General features: G+C 42.1%; 1 protein-coding gene across 1 annotated transcript in view; it reads right to left on the reverse strand.

Moving 5' to 3' along the window:
• Positions 1–7973: 7973 nt before the first annotated feature.
• Positions 7974–21016, reverse strand: part of NFATC3 (nuclear factor of activated T cells 3) — a 118632-nt gene continuing 105589 nt past the window's right edge. The window contains exons 9-10 of the mRNA XM_068261611.1: positions 14308–15324; positions 7974–8401 (exon numbers count right to left, since the gene is read on the reverse strand). Of these exons, the coding sequence (XP_068117712.1) occupies positions 8304–8401; positions 14308–15324 (1115 nt within the window). The 3' untranslated portion in view covers positions 7974–8303. The remainder of the gene's footprint in view (positions 8402–14307; positions 15325–21016) is intronic.

Raw genomic sequence — 21016 nt, forward strand, 5'->3', positions numbered from 1 at the left:
CTGGATGAGGTTAAGGCCGCTATCGAAGCATCCTGGGCCTCCATAGCACCTGAGCAGTTCCACAGGCTGATTGCCTCCATGCCACGCTGCATTGAAGCAGTCATTTCTGCAAAAGGATTCCCGACCAAGTATTGAGTGCATAACTGAACATAATTATTTGAAGGTTGACTTTTTTTGTTTTAAAAACACTTCTATTGGTCGGATGAAATCTGCTAATTTTTTGAGATAGGAACTTTGGGTTTTCATGAGCTGTATGCCAAAACAATCAATATTAAAACAATAAAAGGCTTGAACTACTTTAGTTGTGTGTAATGAATCTAAAATATATGAAAGTCTAAGGTTTATCAGTACATTACAGAAAATAATGAACTTTATCACAATATGCAAATTTTTTGAGAAGGACCTGTATAATATATACATCTTAGGCGTAAGGCCAGTTTAAAAACTGGCGCTATGCTGTGGCTGCGCCCCCCCGCACTGGCCTCTCTCTTGCCATGCGCACCCTCTGGGTGGCGCTGCGCCCCCCCCCCCCCCCCCCCCCCCCTTCGGGACCCGTCGTCCTCTGCCGCCCAGCTCTCTCGAGTACACACACAAAATCTTCAAATAGTGTTGAGAAGTCATAATACCTAGATGTCACAGGATATATTTAAAGGACGACTGAAGTGAGAAGAATATGGAGGCTGCCATATTTATTTCCTTTAAGGCTACTTACACACCAAGACTTTAACGTCCCACTGTGAAACCAGTATTAAACAATGTGTTTCTGAATCACACCATAAACAAACATGCAGCTATAATCTTATCAGATCTGCCAATGTCAGAAACACCTGATCTGCTGCATGCTTGGTCAGGGTCTATGGCTAAAACTATTAGAGGCAGAGGATCAGCAGGATAGCCAGGCAACTGGTATTGCTTAAGGCTGCTTACACAAAGGGATGTTACAGGCGCACTTTAGTGCGCCTGTAACGCTCCCCCAACGCACAGCAATGTAACACAAGTGGGCTGTTCACACAGCCCACGTTGCGTTACATGTAACGCTGCGCGTTATCCGGAAAGTGCAGCATGCTACGACGTTAGAGCTGCTATAGCCGCGTTAGAATGTTTGCACATGCTCAGTGGGGGGCAGAGAGGAGGCGGGAAGAGCCAGCTACAGTAGCCGCGCACATGGCTACTTAATATTCACTGCACTGGCGGCAGCTGATTGGCCGGCGGGACCATGTGATGCGGAGTGTCTCGCTCCGCATCACGTGGTCCCGCCGGCCAATCAGCGCCACTCTGGGAGACCTTATAGGGATAGAGCCGCCTAACGCTGCTCACTCTACCGTCCTTTCTTGCAGCACCATACGGTGTGTTAGGTGCACGTTATGCGACCTTAACGTGGCACCTAACGCAACGTCTTGGTGTGTAAGTAGCCTAAAAGGAAATAAATATGGCAGCCTCCATATCCCTTCTGAGTTAGCGGTCCTTTAAAATGATGGAATATGAAAGACATTGCTGATCTAGTTTTAAACTGAATAACTTGCGTGGCTGCTGTGCTTTTTAAAGAAGAATTCCACAAAGCAATAAATAAAATCATCTCTCAAGTTATAACTTCTTATCAAACTTTTTTTTTTTCATTTTAACCCACTTAAAGATATCCATTAAATATGCTTTTTCTCTCCCTGAAAAAGAAGCTTACCCATACACTTTCAGATTTGTGGTAGTTGGGATAAACGACCATCATTTTCCAGATACCATCATTTATCTGTTGATGCACTTTGCACCATTACATATTTGATCTTTTCTAATACTGTATATATCTGACTGCTGCAAACTTCAAAAGTAAACTATGCAAATGTTGATAGCCCACTGCTCCCACCTGCTTTCGTGCTAGTATGAAGAGAACAAAAAAAAAAAAAACCCAACACATGCCCAACCAATATTCAATCAATATTTAGATTATAATATTGATTGAAAATACCATACCTTTAGAACAGTGCTGTCCAACTGGCGGCCCGCGGGCCTCCTGCTGCGGCTGCCCTGCCGCCTGCTCCGTGCTGTGGCAGCGCAACTTTAAAAAAAAACAAAAAAAACCTTTCCCCCATGCTACGGACTATAAATATTTACAGGCTGCCCCTTCTGCGGCGGCAGAAAATAGGAACCAGCCACACCGGTGCATGGCAGCCGCACGGGGGACTAAGTGCTGGACGTGACCGATGATGTCACTTCCTGCATTTAAATTCACTGCGCGGCTGCCATGTGCTGGTCTGACTGGCTCCGATCTCCCGCCCGCCGCTGCCGATCTGAGGTGAGTTTCAGGCGGCAGCACAGGGGACAACGATGGGGGGCGGGGTGTGTAAATATTTTAGCAAATCTGCGGGTAATCAGTGCATTTTGTGGGTACATCTGCGGCCAATCTGACTGCATTTGGTGGGCACATCTGTGGCCAATCTGAATGTATTTTGTGGGTAAATCTGCAGGGGCGTGGTGTTGTGGTGTCGGTCTGCCGGCCCTCCACCATGTGGTCTGGAAAAAAAAACGGCCCTCCATGCCCACGAAGTTGGACAGCACTGCTTTAGAAGATTGTCTTCAGGTCCAATCTATTAAGAATATCAAATAGTAAATGGGCACCATAGGGCCCATTCACACTAGAAGCGCTTTTCTGAGCTTTTTGGGATTGAATAGCATTTTTAAAATCGCTCCCATTCACTTTCATTAAAATTGCTGATATATCGCTGTGATTTCGCGATCGTGTACGCGATAATTGTGGCAATTTTTCCCGCCATTTTAATGAAAGTGAATGGGAGCGATTTTAAAAAACGTTAATAACAAAGCGCTAAGAAAAGCTCGTCTAGTGTTAATGAGCCCTAAGGGCCGGTTCACACCGGGTTTGCAACCAGCTACAAACCAGTCACGACACCAACCACTTCACCTCCAAGGTTTTTCCCCATAAACACCAGAGCAATAGCACTCCTTCAATTCATTTGCCTATAACTTTTTTACTACATTTCACAACAAAACAATCTATCTTGTTTTCTTCACCACCAATTAGGCTTTCTTTGGGGGGTAATTTTTGCTATTATTTTATTCCAACTGCATTTAAAAAGGAAAAATAAGAAAAAATTCATTTCTCAGTTTTCAGCCATTTTAAAATAATATATGCTACCGTAATTGAAACCCACACATTGTATTTGCCATTTGTCCCGGTTATTGCAATGTTTAAAATTTTTCCCTAGCACAATGTACGGCGCCAATATTTTATTTGGAAATAAAGGTGCATTTTTTTCAGTTTTGCATAAAACACTAATTTCAAGCCCATAATTTAAAAACTAACAGTAATATACCCTCTTGACATATTAAAAAAAAAAAAAGTTCAGTCCCTAAGGTAACTATGTATTTTTTTTTAATTGTCATTTTTTCATCCTCAACATTTTTGGGGGAACTATTGGGGAGTGTGGGAGGTCAGGGGTCAATTTAAAATGTTTAAAATCACTTTCTCATGCCTAGTATTACTACGTTAAGAGGAAGCACCGAGTGGACGGGCTTTGTGAATGTTGGCGCCGTCTCATGGACGGCTGCAGCTATTCACACGAGGACTTAGATCAATAAATAAGAACTGTAATCCCATTCACTGATCTCCCGGCTAACTAACGGCAGCAGTAACAAGCGCGGGGGCGTGCAGCAGTGTCTACGTCCCTGTTTACTAAACAGGGACATAGATACTCGTGCCGAGGAAGTGGTAGTGGTTAAATGATACACCTGTGGCAACAAACTTTTAAAACAGTCCCTATCTGATTGGCATTCAGACAAGGAATCGTTTTTGGACAATACTTATGTGCACATCACAACTGTCCTCATCCACAGGACTTTGAAATTAAGGCCTCATCTACAGGATACAAGGAAAATGGTTCTCTGAAGCATAAACCCAAAGCCAATTCTTAATTCCAGTCAGGAGATCACTAGGTTTTCTCTCCAACACTCTACACACTACAAGCACTTGTAGTGGATCTACAAACACTTGTAGTTCTCCACAAACACTGGTATCTTTTGACCAGTGATCCCGCTGTGAATGGTCTGGCCCCATATCACCCCACAATTGTGTGCCACATATCTAGGTCCTTAGCAGTCTATTCAACAAGGAGTACTTTTGATCCTCACAGATCTTCCACTACAGTTCTAACACCATTTGGTAAGGAAACTACAACATGCCATTACTTAAATAAAAATATATATTAACACCTCTGACGTGTAATGTTTCAATTATAGATCTGCAATTGCTTGTCATTCTTATGGTGCCCACACATGGTACAATTTTTTTCATCCAATCTTAACATTTCTATGTAATATAAGGGAAGTGCCTAAATTATCCTTTCAGTATATTCACTTAATTTACCTTTATAATACGTAGAAATGGTAAGATTGGATGAAAAAGAATTTGTACCATGTATGGGCACCATTACATAACATTTATTGTCCATTATTTTGTCTGGGAAGATTACAGCCCCACATTCATGGTGACAATCTGGACAAGAGGGCTCTGCTGCTGAAGACATGAATATTTAATTATCCGATTCTTGTTTTTACTATTAGTTGGCCTTTTGTGATATTGTGTGCATTGTTTAAGAAAAACAAACCGAAGCAAACAAAGAAGTTATATGAAAGTGGACAGAGCAACATGGTTTAACTAATGATAATCATTTACTTTTTCAGCACAATTATGATTGTATTCATAAAAAGACTTGATTCAGTGATACTATAAAACTATTCCACAAAATTCTGATCTTCATACTTTGTCATCCTCTGTGCCATAAACGTCTACATTGCTTAAGTTTGTCACATACATGTTCCTCAATGTCTGCATAATATTTCACAATACACAACTTGGAAAGCTGTGCTGTTTCAGGCAGGATTTACACTTGTTTTTTTGCATTGCAATGCTCCTGCCGCATTGCAAAAAACCTCACTCATATGACTCTGCAGCATGCACTGACAGGGTCAGTGACGCACTCTCTGCTGTGTAGGAAGTAAGTCACTGGGATTTCCGTTGGTCCACGCAAGTGCACCACAATGCACTGCGGTCTGTCATTTACACCTACTGCATCACCCATAGACTTCCATTACTCAAGCACCATGCATTAATCGACTTGCATGCTTTTTTCCTGTTTGAAGATCACATATATGTGTATACATATGTGTATTTGTATTAAAAACAGTCCTTTTTGGATATTTATTAATACTTGTTCTAACAAAGTTGCTTAGCTTCAGCTATTTGATACCATCTTTCATAAGAACTCTACATGGTTGCTACCAAATTATTTTTCCAATCCACCCCTTCCTTGTCCTGTTTAGGTCATATATATTTCTCACTTTATCAATGCCAGCAAACCTTAATTTATAACATAGCCTAGATATTCCATGTATAAACTGATCTGGGCCACATTAGTGAGACCATCAAGCTAGTACATTGTGTTTAAGGAACAAATACGAATCCAGGAAGTGGTAACACCTCTGTGGGAGTTTGTTCTGGAGAAATCCATTGCATTCCTAAAAAAACACAAGCATTCTAATAAATCCAACACAGTCCCGGTTATCTAAAACTTAACTAGCATTCTCAACCAACCAGCACATATCGCTGGCTGTTTGTGGGCTCTGTTGTGCTTAAAGGGGCATTACAGCGAAAAACTGTAAAATTTAAAATATGTGCAAACATATACTGTACAGATAAGAAGTACATTGTTTTCCAGAGTAAAATGAGCCATAAATTACGTTTCTCCTATAATGCTGTCACTTACGGTAGACAGTACAAATCTGACAGAAGTGACAGGTTTTGGACTAGTCCATCTCTTCATAGGGGATTCTCAGCATGGCTTTTATTCTTTATAAAGATATTCCCTAAAAAGGATTTAAACAATGATGCTGACCAGCTTCCCTGCTGGCTACACAGTTTTTTGGCAGTTAGACAGAGCAACTGCCATTCACCAAGTGCTTTTGAAAAATATATCCCTGAGAATCCCCTATAAAGAGATGGACTAGTCTAAAACCTGTCACTTCTGTCAGATTTCTACCACCTACTGTAAGTGGCAGCAACATAGGAGAAAAGTAATTTATGGCTCATTTTACTCTGGAAAAAAAAAATGTACTTATTTATATAGGTTTGCACATATTTTACAATTTTACAGTTTTTTGCTGTAGTGTCCCTTTAAAAGACTGGATTCCATGGCTCCATCAAGGTTAAAATACTTTCAATCATTGTATTTTATATTATTAATGGTTTGTATATAGAGTGAAGTATAGTACTGTGTTAGCTAAGCCTATTTTTAACATCGAATCTCAAGCAACCAGAAAGCACCCTTATCCAGCATCAGCCAAACCCTGATGATTCTGAACAACAGACACTACAGGCGGTCCTCTACTAAGTTCCGAGACATTGTAAGTTGATTTTGTTTGCAAGTTGAGTCCTGTGTTAAACATGGTGACATGTGGATAATTGATTTACTGAACATCTAGTATAAACTATGTTGTTTCAATGTGCTTTTAAAGCATTATACAATACTGTAACATTTTTAAAAAATATGTAATTAAAAAAAAAAACTACTGTATATTTTGTACCTGGAGACAACTTTGTTTGCATCTCGAACTTAAATCAGTTAAGTCACCTGAGTCATGTGTAAGTTGGGGACTGTCTGTACTATTCTGTCACAGTAAAATGAATTGCAATTGAGTAACCTCTCCACCTTCTATCAGAAGTGAAAACTGCTTTGCACACCTGCATTGCATAACATCTGCTGCAGTGCAATATTCTTACTTCAGAGTTGTGAACTGGGCAAATAATATGCAACATGCTTGGGAATTGGGTTGCCAATCAAAGAAGATGGCTACGAATTTAAGGCAACGGACTAATCAAGAAACCAAAAAGCACAAAATGTCACCACAGACCTTAATATCCGTTCTGACAAACAGGCATTTTGAGGTTTTCATTCTATAACCCTCACAGCTTGGAAGCCCATTTTGCGAGGATCATAAAACAAGTAGTAGTTGGGGCCCACTTACAGCTTTGAACCCCCGCTGTTCCTCTGTAGTTTACGCCCCTGGCTGGAGTTCTCCTTTTAATAATACTCCATGTCAAATATGATTATGTTCAGTACTATGTGAAGTGCATGTATTTCTTGATGGTTTTCCCAGAGGATTTGTATCGAGGAGCATAAAGAAACCATTTAGTGAGAGATTCATATTTCTGCAACCCCTTGAAGTGTAGTAGAGCTGTAAAAAAATAAAGATTTGATACTCACCAGCAGCTTCCTCCTGCGGCATAAGCCCCACGCCGTCCTCCCGCAGTCTGCCGTTCAGTCGCAATCAGCCCCAGTAACTGGCTCAGTCGTGTCAGTCCGGGTCTACTGTGTATGCACGGGACATCCGCGCAGAAGACCCAGACTTGACCTGACAGCCTTTTACCGGGGCTGATCGCGGCTGAATGCAGACCTCTGGAGCACTGCGTGGGACTCAGACCACTTCATGCTGCAGGAGGAAGCTGTGGGTGAGTATCAAATCTTTATTTTTTAAAGCTCTAGTACACTTTAACCTAAGCAGACTCCTAAACATATGTGGAGAGCTAAAAAGCTTCAAACATCTTCTTCCTGACTCTGTTCATAGATCTGCTATTCCTCCTCTACTCTCCATCTCAGCATGTGATGGAAGAGCAATGAGTACTTTATGCACAAACCCACATCTTCACAATAAATCAGATGTTTGTGAGAACTATTGGTAGGCTTTTATAGCTTATAGATAGAATTATTTCTTATAATTAAAGATTTGTTTTCAGCAGTCACACACGCTAGAAACTTACAACAGGTCTACGATTTTGCTGCATTCCCTGAGATTAGCTCCTGTATGGACAGCAAGACATTTGTTCATACATTCCAGGACAACCATAATCTTTCAGTTTCAGTACAACCAAACCCACTTGTAAATATTACAATACGGACGGTACAGATGTATATCGGACAATAAAGGGCAATTTTATTCTGAATTTTTCTTAAAATGTAATTTCTATTACAGTAAGAAAGGGGATCATGACACCTTCATATCCCATTTACATTATTTAGTTCCTATTACAATTTAAACCCTTAAAGAAATTTAAGTTACTGAACTATACCCCCAAGTAACAAACTGCCATGTAAATTATCATAGCGAACATTAATTCCCCAAAGGGGCATATAAGAAAGGCAACGAAGCTGGAAGCCCAAAACTAAAAAGTCAGACATCAGAGTGCTTTGGGATGAACTATAGACCTTCTGCAGTCATCTTGCTATTCCCAACTGTACAATTTAGCCTTCCTCTGGTACCCCAAACGCTGCAGATTTCCGGCAATCTTGACGTATCCTTGTGGATCCATGAGACATGTCACGTCCTATGATCTCATTTACTGTATTGAAAAAAAGAAATGTTTTAATGATTGATAAAGGCAAGTTCAACAGTCAGTGGCATAGCTAGAGTCTTCTGGGCCCTGAGGCGGAATTTAAAACTGGGCCCCCCACCCCCATTAAGGCCAATTTGCTTGCAACCTATTTTGCTGAACTCCCCACAAGCAAAATTATCCTTAAAGACATACAGGGTAATAATTATCAATAATTCACAGCTAGTGACATGGCTATGTACTCTAAAGTGCTGCAGAAGATGTCAGTGCTATATAAATACATAATAATATGGTAGGACATTACACTATGACCATGGTAGGATTAGAGTGTGAGCTCCTCTGAGGACAGTCAGTGACATGACTATGTACTCCGTACAGTACTGCAGGAGAGGTCAGTGCTATATAAATACATAATAATATGGTAGGACATTAGACTAGGACTATACAGCCAGACACTTTCTCTTCTCCTCTGATGCATCACATGCCTGGACAAAGCACAGTCCTGCCTGCTTGATATGTGCCTGGGCCCCGTTGTGCACTGACATCTGACAGTGTAGCCCCTGTGATGTGCCGTATACTTGTCCCCGGGATGTTCTTTTCCTGCTTGTAACCCCTGCGTCTGCTCAGCATCTCCCCCTCCCCCTCATTTGAGCAGACGTTGCTGGAAGAGAGCACAGGCGAGGGATGACAAGTATATGGCACACAACAGACGCTGCACTGTGCCAGATGGCACATCTCAAGCAGGCAGGATTGTGATTTGCCAGGGCCAGAGGTGCCAATACAAAAGAACATAAAAGTCAGTGGATGGACACTTTAGGAGCAAGTAAAGGAGAGGGAGAGGAAGAGTTACCTCACTCACCAGACACATGGAATCTGCAGCCACTCACGCTAAATACATTCTTTACTAGAGGAAGTGGGGAGGAGGAGCCGGGCCCCGGCCATCTAAAGACTGTTACTGGCTGCAGGGCTAACTGAAGTGGGCGGTGCTGGGTGCCTGGCATAGAGGTGATGCCTACTGCTGAGTTACGGAACAGTGTACTAACTCACGCGGTATGTTCGGGAGTCAGGAATGGAACTCTGCAGTCAGGACAGTAAAGCAGTCCTGTCACACACGAGCCCCTGGAACAAAAGGGCCCAGTCGCGGCTGCGCCCGTGGGCCCTACGCCACTGACAATAGTTTAACAATCTACAATATTTTATGTGTGTATATAAGATGTACCGTATATATAAATACACATGCCATTTCCGGGTTTGTATTCCACTTCATGTACTTTAAAACCGTAACAATTCACAAAACAGGGAGAAGTTGGACACTATTTAAAAACAAATTATCTATATCTATCCATCTATCGCTATGTGTATATTTTGGGCAACCTTGTTAATTGTCATGATTTTCCTATATAAATTGTTGGTTGTTGCGATAAAAAGTCAGTTAAACATATCATATAGGAGACACACACACAGTGATATTTGAGAAGTGAAATGAAGTTTATTGGATTTACAGAAAGTGCGCAAATAATGGTTTAAATAAAATTAGGCAGGTGCATAAATTTGGGCACGGTTGTCCTTTTATTGATTCCAGAACCAAACTAATTATTGGAACTCAAATTGGCTTGGTAAGCTCAGTGACTCCTGACCTACATACACAGGTGAATCCAATGAAAAAGAGTATTTAAGAGGGTCAGATATAAGTTTCCCTCCTATTTCAATTTCCTCTGAAGCGTAGCAACATGGGGGTCTCAAAGCAACTCTCAAATGACCTGAAGACAAAGATTGTTCACCATCATGGTTTAGGGGAAGGATACAGAAAGCTGACTCAGATTTCAGCTGTGTGTTTCCAGACAGAAGCCACGAATGGTCAGAACAGTCAGAGTCAACCCACAGACCAGCACCAAAGACCTATAGCTTCATCTTGCTGCAGATGGAGTCACTGAGCATCGTTTAACCATTCGACGCACTCTACACAAGGAGATGCTATATGTGAGAGTGATGCAAAGGAAACATTATCTCTGCCCACAGCACAAACAGAGCTGCTTGAGGTATGCTAAACCACATTTGGACAAGCCGGCTTCATTTTGGAATAAGGTGCTGTGGAGTTATGAAACTAAAATGGAGTTATTTGGGCATAACAAGGGGTATTATGCACGGATGAAAAAGAACGCAACATTCCAAGAAAAACACCTGCTACCTACAGTAAAATATAGTGGTGGTCCCATCATGGGGCTGAGTGGCCAGTAGTGGGACTGGGAATCTTGTCAAAGTTGAGAGACGCATAGATTCCGGTCAGTATGAGCAGGTTCTGGAGACCAATGTCCAGGAATCAGTGACAAAGATGAAGCTGCGCCGGGGCTGGATCTTTCAACAAAACAAAGGCCTTAAACACTGCTCAAAATCCACTAAGGCATTCATGCAGAAGAACAAGTACAATGTTCTGGAATGGTCTCTCAGTCCCCAGACCTGTATATAATTGAAAAATTGTGGTGTGAGTTAAAGAGAGCTGTGCATGCTCAGAAGCCATCAAACCTGAATGAACTAGAGAGGTTTTGTAAAGAGGAATGGTCCAAAATACCTTCAACCAGAATCCAGACTCTCATTGGAACCTACAGGAAGCGTTTAGAGGCTGTAATTTCTGCAAAAGGGAGATCCACTAAATATTAATTTCACTTATTTTTTGTGGTGCCCAAATGTATGCACCTGCTTAATTTTGTTTAAACAATTATTGCAAACTTTCTGTAAATCCAATAAACTTCATTTCACTTCTCAAAAATCACTGTGCGTGTCTCCCATATATTTTTATTGTAACAATGATTTATACAGGAAAATCATGACGATTAACAAGGTTGCCCAAACTTTCGTATCCCACTGTATATATATGCATATATATATATATATATATATATTTGACTTAAGTCCGCTTCATTTCTGAGATTGCTCATAAAGGGGTAACTTATGATTACTGCAACGTGCTACTTCTATTAATGTTTACTACTGCCTGTGTGCATGCTGATATTCCTACATTTGGCTTTTGCCCTCTTGCCCTGAATCCTTTTTACATGACTTCGTCTTCATTTCATTCACTTGGTTAACATACTAGTGTTTTTGGAGCTAGTAGTCCCTTTCATATATCAGTTACACCCAGTTGATTGGTTACCAATAAAAGCCAGTCTTTCTGCAGCGGGATGAAATAAGACTGGCGTGATTCTCCGAGATAACTAACAAGAGGTCATATAGCATGTGCGGCTGTGAGAATCTCTGATAGCGGGGAAGAGGCGAGGGTTCAGCAGGTCATCATAACTCTGTATGGGAGCTGAATAAAATAAACCAGCAATTGATATCAAACAATTCAATACTCTGACCTAACCTATTAAAAGGTTTTCTTTTCTATTCAGTACAGTCACAGAATGACCTTCTGGTGGTAATTATACTGCCTTCCTCGTACTGCACCAACTGTTAAGAGATACTCATATATGATACCATATTTTCAATAGGTTGAACATTACATTTAATAAGACCTCCAGTCTAAAAAAAAAAATTATCTATAAAAAACGAAGACCCTTCTGACTAATGCTCATATTACCACTGACCTCCCCCCCCCCCCCCCCCCCCAGAGTAAAATTGTGTTATGTCAAAGATGCTGAGAAACAATTTACAGTAAGGACGATGCACACAAAATGCCATATGTACATAATGTCAAACTCTGCAAATGGAAAGATGGAAGGCAATATGGTACACAGACAGTACATTTTGCAGCTCTGTTGAATTAAAGAGACTCTGAAGGCTCCTAAAAATGAGGTTTTTACTTTAAAAACCTCTAACCTAATTGCCCCCGCTAAAATGCTGCATTCCCACAGCTGACAATGCCATAAATCACCCCAAACTACCTAAGGGACATCGCGGGGCTCCTTCCGCATAGAGGCAGAGCTTTCAGCTGCAGCTCTGCCTCTACATGCATCTATCAGCGCGGATCGCCGCCTCTCCCCCGCCCCTCTGTCTTTATTCACTGAGAGGGGCATAGGAGAAGCGGAGATACGCGCCGATAGACGCACATGGAGGCAGAGCTACAGCTGAAAGCTCTGCCTCCTCCAGCAGCAAAATCCACGACCAAGAAAGTCGTGGATTTTGCAAGGGTAATTAGGGGTGATTTGTGGCATTGTCAGCCATGGGATTTGGCGTTTTAGGAGGGGTAATTAGGTTAAAGAGGTTTTTAAAGTAAAAACCTTATTTTTAGGAGACTTCAGAGTTAGCAAAATGTATAGTAGTATAACTATGTTATTTAGGTATGGAGTAATGAGATCAGGTGGAGAAAAAAGTTTAGCTGAAGTTTGTTTTATAGATTCACCCAGGTTCAACTGACTTTTCCCCACTCCTGCAGCTGATACACTCCCATCTACCCAATCTGGGATTTCAGTAGATGTGTGCAATTACTGAAGAGAAAATACAGGCGCTAGAAGAGTGGGGATAGGCTTACATAGTTGTGTGTAAAGTCAAATGCCTGGCATTTTCATGAAGATGACACAAATAAGCTACTGGGTAGGTGAGTATGTCTGTCACACCAGTGGGCACCTCCACCAATCCCATTATATACCAATGGGTGGAGAAGAAGTTTAGTCATGTTTCCTATGCTGCAAGAAAAAGAATACTGTAGCTGAAAGGGGATAAAAACTAAGGCTGGGCACACATGCAATTATGTTCCTGAAAAATAACGGAGATGCAATCATTTTGCTTCACCATGTAAATCTTTTGTTCCCCACAGACATTACTGACTGTTGAATAGATTTTGAGGGAGGAGTTAACAGGGAAAGCTGTCTTGAGTGGAAGAAAACATTTTGCTCATAGGGTATTCTGCGTTGAGCAGTACAAATCCACTGCATAGTGTCAGTTATTGGCCAAATATTGCATGACCACAAAAACATGTGGGATATTTTGAATGTTCTTGCAATAGGGCTTTTCACATAAGTGTGCCCAAGTTCATGTGTTAAACATGCATTTATACTTTATTGTGAACTTACAAGCATAAAATAATTTAGAAAGTTAAGGTAATATTAAATATTTAAAGGACAACTGAACGGGATTTCCATTAGGGCTTCCCCCGTCGTTATGGCGATGGGCGGGATGAAGTCACCGACGTCGCGACGTCAAAGGGAGTCCCGATCCACCCCTCAGCGCTGCCTGGCATTGATTGGCCAGGCAGCGCATGGGGTCTGTGGGGGGGGGGGGGGGGCTGCGCGGCGGTTAGCGGCGAATCGGCGCAGAGCAGTGGCGATCGGGCAGTACACGCAGCTAGCAAAGTGCTAGCTGCGTGTGCAAAAAAATTTTTTTAATGCAAATTGGCCCAGCGGGGCCTGAGAAATCCTCCTGCGCGGCATAGCCGCCAGGAAGGTTAAGTAGCTAGAGGTGTCCCCAAGTATTAGGTAGCCAGAGGTACCCTCAGTATTAAGTTGTTAGAGGTGCCCTTGAGAGATCTGGTCAGTGGAATGCAGAGAGCAGGGTGAGTAACCTCTCATTAGGACTCTGCATAGGGAAGGAGGGAGGGAGGTGCTCGGGGAGTGAGACGCTTTTTCACCATCAGGCCCCAGTAGGCACGTGCCTACAGTGCCTTATAGTAAATCCGGCACTGCTTATATATCTGCATTTAGGACATAAGCAGTAAGGCTAATTAGTGAAATGTAAATAATTTCAAGTTGTAGGAAATTTTATGCACATTTACACAGCTTGAAATAGTTCACTGCTACAATTGACTGGTCCATTTTCAAGAGGCATAAAATTACCATAAAAAAATGCATCAACTCGGAATCATTTGCATCTCATTGACCACCCATAACATGCAGCTTCCTCAACCTTTTCCACTCAACATTTTTGAAGTTAAAGCCAATCATTTAGTTTTGCCCAAAAAATGCACAAACTGCACTTCTTACCGTCATCCAGTGTGATGTCCTGCAAGCCAATTGTCTGGAAGCTTAGCTCACCATCCTCAGGCTCAGATTTAACAGGGAGAACATCATCAGAGAGAAATGAAGGAGAGTCCTGCATTGCATGATGCCCAAGAGTGACAGGGTGGGGAAGGCTAGGCAAGCCAACACTGTGAGTTTGAGGAGGCAGATGTCCAGAATGAACCATGGAGCTGGATGATGAAGCCACTGAACTTGAAGTGGAACGTTGGTAAGGCATTGACTGCATTTGAGGAGAAGATGGACTAGACAACGGCGAATGTGTTAATGGAGAGGAAGAAGTGCCAGAATGAGAAGAAACAGGGCCTGGTTTTGTAAGGTGGTGGGAGACAGATGTAAGTTGAATTGGTGAATGATCAGTCAGTTGGTTTGTTGAAGATGATGGACCAGTATTCTGTCTAGCATTTGGACAGTGGTAACTGATTTGCTGAAGATGTGCTGATTGAACTGAATGGACCAATGGTTCAGTGATGGCACGAGATGAAGATGCAGAGCTTGCGCTAGATGAATGGTATTGTATCATTGCCAAAGACTGATGATCAACGGTGACCAGCTGTGGAACTGCCCCTTCTTGCTGAAAACACAATGGATCATACCCCTGAGCAGATGCTAAATGAAGGGGAAGGCTTGACTGTTCATTGTACATTTCATTAGATTGCAGAGAGGTGTAGGAAGACCTCGCAGCAGAAGGTGAAACATGATACAACTGCTCTAATGCCGTACGGAGGCATTCTGCTCTCCCATTAACATTCCTACCTTGTGAAATACCCGCGACTCCATGGTTGCCCAAAGATAAGTAGAGTGGTTGAGATGGGCATCCAAGGCCCTGTTCCATAGAGGGCATCAGATTGTTATGGTTAGATTTCTGACAAGGCGTATTGGAGTGCAGACTTTGTTGACCTGAAACACTAACTATATGGGTTGGTGATAAAGAAGAAGCTGCTGAAATATCCTTCTCTTCAGGGCATTCTCTTTTCAGAAGAACTACAAAAAGAAAAAAAAAGTGATATGAGATTTCTATGCACCATGTAAGTTTGAATTCTTATTTGTTAAAAAACAACTTCAAGCAACAACTTCAACTTTTCCACTAGTCCTGAATCAGACATTGTACGGGTTTGGATTGTCTGAATCCTGGACCAGCAGTCTGTTAGTAGTTTGCTCTGAAGATCTTCAGATGCATGCATGTTTGTTTGCCTTCACAGGTGTAAAGCCTGAAGGTGGCCAAAAAAGGTGGCCAGTATAATCTCGTTCTAATAAATTCTGGTATAGTAAACATTTGGGTATAATAAACTACCTCTCCAGGTCCCAGCAAATCTCCATTATAAGTCTACGGGAGCAACACCTGGTATAGTAAACTCAGATACAATAAAACTTCTGTTATAGTAAACCTGTTTTTTGGCCTACGTGATGCGGACTCTGGATGTGGTAAACAGTGGGCAGTGCATGCATCATATGTCAGTGTGAAACCCATGATTGTCTGCTCTCTTAAGGCTGGTTGTAAGTGAGTTGATGTCTGATAACATTTGTAAGACAAGAAGAATGGCACCGGCACTGGATATACAGTACTGTACAAATAAGCAGCCTGGGGAAAATGAGGAATAATGTAAATGTAAAAAAAAAAACTAAGGAGAGTAGAGTTCCAAGTCCTGCCCGTGGAGGTATCAGAGTAGCTCGCATTACAGATACGAGTGGCTCATAATTGGATGCATTTTGAAGAGAGGCTTTAGGATTGGTTCAAGTGTGAGCAGAAAGTTTAGCGTGACACGTGCTGCAAGTCCCGCCTGCGGAGGTATCTGAGCCACTCACAGGAAGCGAGTGGCTGCCTCTATTCAGTGACTGCTTTTTAAGGAGCCCTAGATACTGCACCAGAAATTTGTACAGCTTGGTGGCTAGTGGCTCTAAGGTATACTTAGCCTTGTAGTCCTCCAAATGTGCAAGTGCTTGCACTGTACCTCCAATAGGAGGACAGAGTTGGCGATTTGCAGCAGAGAATGTACCAGGGCCATTTCTAGGACAATATCTGATATAGTAAACCACATTTCCTGGACCATTGGAGTTTACTATAGAGATTATACTGTATTCAATTCAAGAATTACAATCTATTTTTCTAATTGATTGTTACTTTTGAAAAAGCTGATCAACTGTACCACAAACATGTGCTCAATTGTTCCACCCAATTATGAAAAAAAAATTAATTGAAAGCTCATAATAAATGTCTTGGGTCTGTCATAATAAGCAATTGCAAATCTACCATACACCATTCAATTTTCATTTTAAAAAAAAAAAACAACAAAAAAAACAAAAAAACACGACTCCCGATCAACTTATATGGAGAAAAAAAAAAAACGCAAATTACGATTGGATTTCCTGCTCAAATGAGAAAAAAAAAAGCTTTAGATTTTGTTTTTGTCCAACCGATCATTTTTATCATATTGCTGGTGGGATTGGATCATTTTATTGTATCGTGTGTGGCCACCTTTGGAAATTCATGCTTCATGTCAACCAAAAAAACAAAACAAAAAAAAAAAAACACAAAAAAATAAACATAGAACCATCATTCTGGCAATTGTGAATTTATTAATTACAGTATAAAGTTCATTTTACAAACATCTGAAAAAAGGCACTTGGTTGCATTATAAGGGTGCCATGTATAAGGGGAGCTGAGACATCTTCTAATAAATGGATTAAAGTTAAAAGGATAACTGAAGTGAGAAGGATGAGGAGGCTGCCATATTTATTTGCATTTGAGCAATACCAGGTGCCTGGCGATCTTGCTGAAGCTCTGCCTCAAATACTTTTAGTTATACTGTAGATCCTGAACAAGCATGCAGCAGATCAGGTGTTTCAGACATTGGCCTCAATTCACTAAGCTTATCTCATGTCTTTAATAACGTTGCTAGAGTTATCACCACGGTGATAAGGCATGTAGTATTCAGGAAACATTTTACCTCAGGCAAACCTAAAGTTAACTCTTCTGTCTTTAACCTCCCTGGTGGTTAATTTTTTTTGCCACATGGGCAAAAATCCTATTTTTTTTTATTTATTTTTTTTGTTTCATGTAAAGCTACCAGAGTGGTAGCTACATGAAACACCACTAGAGGGCGCATGTGTCCCTCTAGTGCGATAGTCGCCGGCACTAATAGCAAACAGGGGAGCGCGTATATAACGCGTTCCCCTGTTTGGCTTCTCCTGTCGCCATGGCAACGATCGGGATGACGTCAGCCGACGTCCTGACGTCAGGCGCATCCGATCCGGCCCATAGCGCTGCCCGGAACTCATTGGTCCGGGCAGCGCAGGGCTCTGGCGGGGGGGGGCCTCTTTCGCCGCTGCGTGCGGCCGATCGCCGCAGAGCGGCGGCGATCAAGCTGTGCGCACGGCTAGCAAAGTGCTGGCTGCGCGCACAGCACTTTGAATGGGGCGAATCGCCCCAGTACAGCCTGAGAAATCCTCCTGCGCGGCATAGCCCGAGCTCAGCTCGGGCTTACCGCCAGGGAGGTTAAGTTAAGATCTCTAAAGTTAACTCTTCACGTGCACGTAGCCGCACGTGCATGTGACCGTGCACACCTGTGCACAGTCATGTGAATGGTAAAGTGAATGATTGTTGCGGTTAGCTAGCAACAATCATTCAATAAAATTAGAAAAAAAAAAGTTGTAAAAGTAAAAAATTTTTTTTTCAAAGTGACATAGTACCAATCAAATTAAAAGTATTCTCCATTAACTTTTAACCACTTAACGACCGCCTAACGCCAATAGGCGTCGGTAGGTTGAAGTGGTGTTACCATGGAAATGGCCACTCGTTCGAGCGGCTGTTCCATGTCAGTTCACGGAGGGTGTCTCCTCCAACAGCCTGCGCGAGCCTTCGATCGCGGCTTGCAGGCTAAATGTAAACACGCTGGGAAGAAATCCCCGCTGTTTACATCATACGGCGCTGCTATGCAGCAGCGCCGTGAAGGAGATCGGCGATCCCCGGCCTCTGATTGGCCGGGGATCACTGGCATCTGATAGGCCTATCCTAGGCGGCGCAGGATGGATATCCGTCCTGCGCAGCCCACAGCGTAAGGGAGAGGGAGGGAATGGCAGAGAGGGCGGAAATCGCTGCGGAGGGGGGCTTTGAGGAGCTCCCCTCCGCAAATCACAGATAGCCGGCGGCGATCAGACCCCCCCCCCCCCCCTCAGCAGGACATCCCCCTAGTGGAGGGGGAGGGTAGTCGGATCGCCATGCTGCAAACCTGATCTGTGCTGTGGGCAGGAGAGCAGCACAGATCAGGAAAAAAAAGAGCCTGGTCCTTAAGTGGTTAACCCAAACCTAGCCTATTAACCCATTATTAACCCCTACAATACCTAAACCTGTTTATAAACGTTTAATGACTGCCACCAGTAGCGATCGGATGCAATCGCTAGGACGAAAGTTTCAGGCCCCAATGCTCTACAGATGTAACTCTCTGCCATTGCCCAGTGATGGATCTGTACAGCTCTATGCCCCCTGAACTGTCGCCCTAGCAAATACATTCGATCTCCAAAGACGCGCAGACTGGGGATAACGGTCCGTCACATGCTCAGCTACAAGTAAAATGTGGCATATGGGGGTATCATTTTAAATCGGGAAGGGCCAAATAATTTATTTGTAAAGGTTTTATAACTGTGGGATGTGAAAATTAGGAAGGGTGAAATGAAAAAATGTTTGTTTTCCGCATTTACGCCTAATTTTTCCCCATAAATGGACTATAAAACAAAAAATAGTTTGGGAAGAAAAAGATTACCAAAAGAAAGCCTAGATTGTACTGAAAAAAACAAGATATGTATCACTAAGATGGCATAGATAATTAAAAAGTTACTGCTGTATCAAAATGACACAGCTAAAGTGTCAAAAATGTCAGGAACTTGAAGGTGTAAAAACCGTGGAACGAGAACCAGTTGTTAATGACAGGCCCTATATACTGCATGTGGAAATAACTACAGAGGAGGTAACTTAAGGACAGAAATGATAAGATAACTCGTCTCACTGTGAAAACTTATCCTTATACTTTAATAAGGCAAGTTTCTTTAGTAAATTAACACTGGAAATACCAATGTGATGTGTGGTGGTCAATTTTCTCTTGCCTTATCTCCAGCATGATCTTCGTGAATTGCGGCCATTGTCAGATCTGACAAGATTATATAATTAGCGGCATACTTGTTTCAGGTGTGCAATTCCAACACTACTGCAGCCCAAAAAATCAGCAGGGCTGCCAGGCAGCTGGTATTGTTGAAAAGTAAATAAAGCAGCCTCCATCTTCTTCTCACTGGTTTTTAAAGAGAACCTGCACTGAAAATGAAAAAATCAAAATAAACATTAACACATCATACTTACCTCCAGTGTAGTCTACTCATCAATCTCTTTCTCCTCTCCCGCGTCCTGTTTGTCCACTGTGACCAATGGAATGCTCTGTCCTCCATTTTGAAAATGGCCATTACCCCATAACAGCTATCTGGTCAGCACACTGTTTAACTGTAATATCACCCACTTGAGCCACAGGGAAAACATAGACATTACCTTGCACATTCAGTTGTAACTGACAGCAGCTGATATATAACTGAGAGCAACTGGTATATTTCAGTTCTGACAAAATATTGTCAGAACTGGAAGGGATCGCTGTAAGAAGAAAATGGCGAGCTTCTGAGAGGAACCGACAGTGAGGTTAGTATGTAATATTCATTTGCAGGTACATCGTGTGTTTATTTTAAATCATTTTACTCACTTCAGGTTCCCTTTAAGCCTCTATTCACAAGTGCATCCGTTGCGTTGCAGAAAAGGCCACTCACTGTCCATACAATTGTATTGGGTTGTTCTAGTTGGACATTTTTCTATAACCTTATTTGTATATACAGTATCACTCACAAAAAGCCATGTAATAACTGCATCACTCATATTAGACTACTCAGAGGATCAAATGAGAAACAAAAGCATGACTGTTTGGGCAGAATGTAAACAAGCAGATAGTCACAAAGGCACATTATTGTTATGTAAAGAAAGCAGGTCTACCCCATCAGTGCAGTCAGCAAAACAACTGTGTGATGGAGAATTAAGTTATGTGCGACATGTCTGAAGTAAATATCACTCCACATCATCCAAGACCGTCATTATAGAAAGACTGTGCGGTTGATCACCCTTGCTGATTGCTCTGCCTCCAGTCCCTACATAACAGATTGCGAGTGGGACCAATCGGTCCAACAGAAGGATCAGGGCACCACTGCCAACATTTGAGGAATGTGTCTAAATGCTAGTGACGCCACTGATACAATAATATTTTCTACCACAGGAGTATATGTGCCAGCTGTACTTCAGGTTTAAAAAATTCATGGTTTGCTTGGAAAGAGCCAGGAGGCACACAAGGCATATTCCCTGCTTTCCTCCTGTTCTATTTTGGTATAGAGTTTTGCATCAATTAAAGCTTTTCTACTGCCATCATTAAGGATCTGGAGTCACATCTCTTATTATATTGGTATCAAATCAATAATACTATTCAAGAACCTTGCTAATGCTGGGTACACACAATGCGATTTCCCACTCGATCAGTGGGATCGATCAATCATTTCCGACATGTTCGATCGGGTTTTGATCGATACAGCCGTCTATTTTGCATACTTCACATGAAAAAATCGACAGCTGTATCGATCGAAACATGATTGAACATGT

This window comes from Hyperolius riggenbachi, chromosome 11 (genome assembly GCF_040937935.1).
Source record: "Hyperolius riggenbachi isolate aHypRig1 chromosome 11, aHypRig1.pri, whole genome shotgun sequence".
NCBI lineage: Eukaryota > Metazoa > Chordata > Amphibia > Anura > Hyperoliidae > Hyperolius > Hyperolius riggenbachi.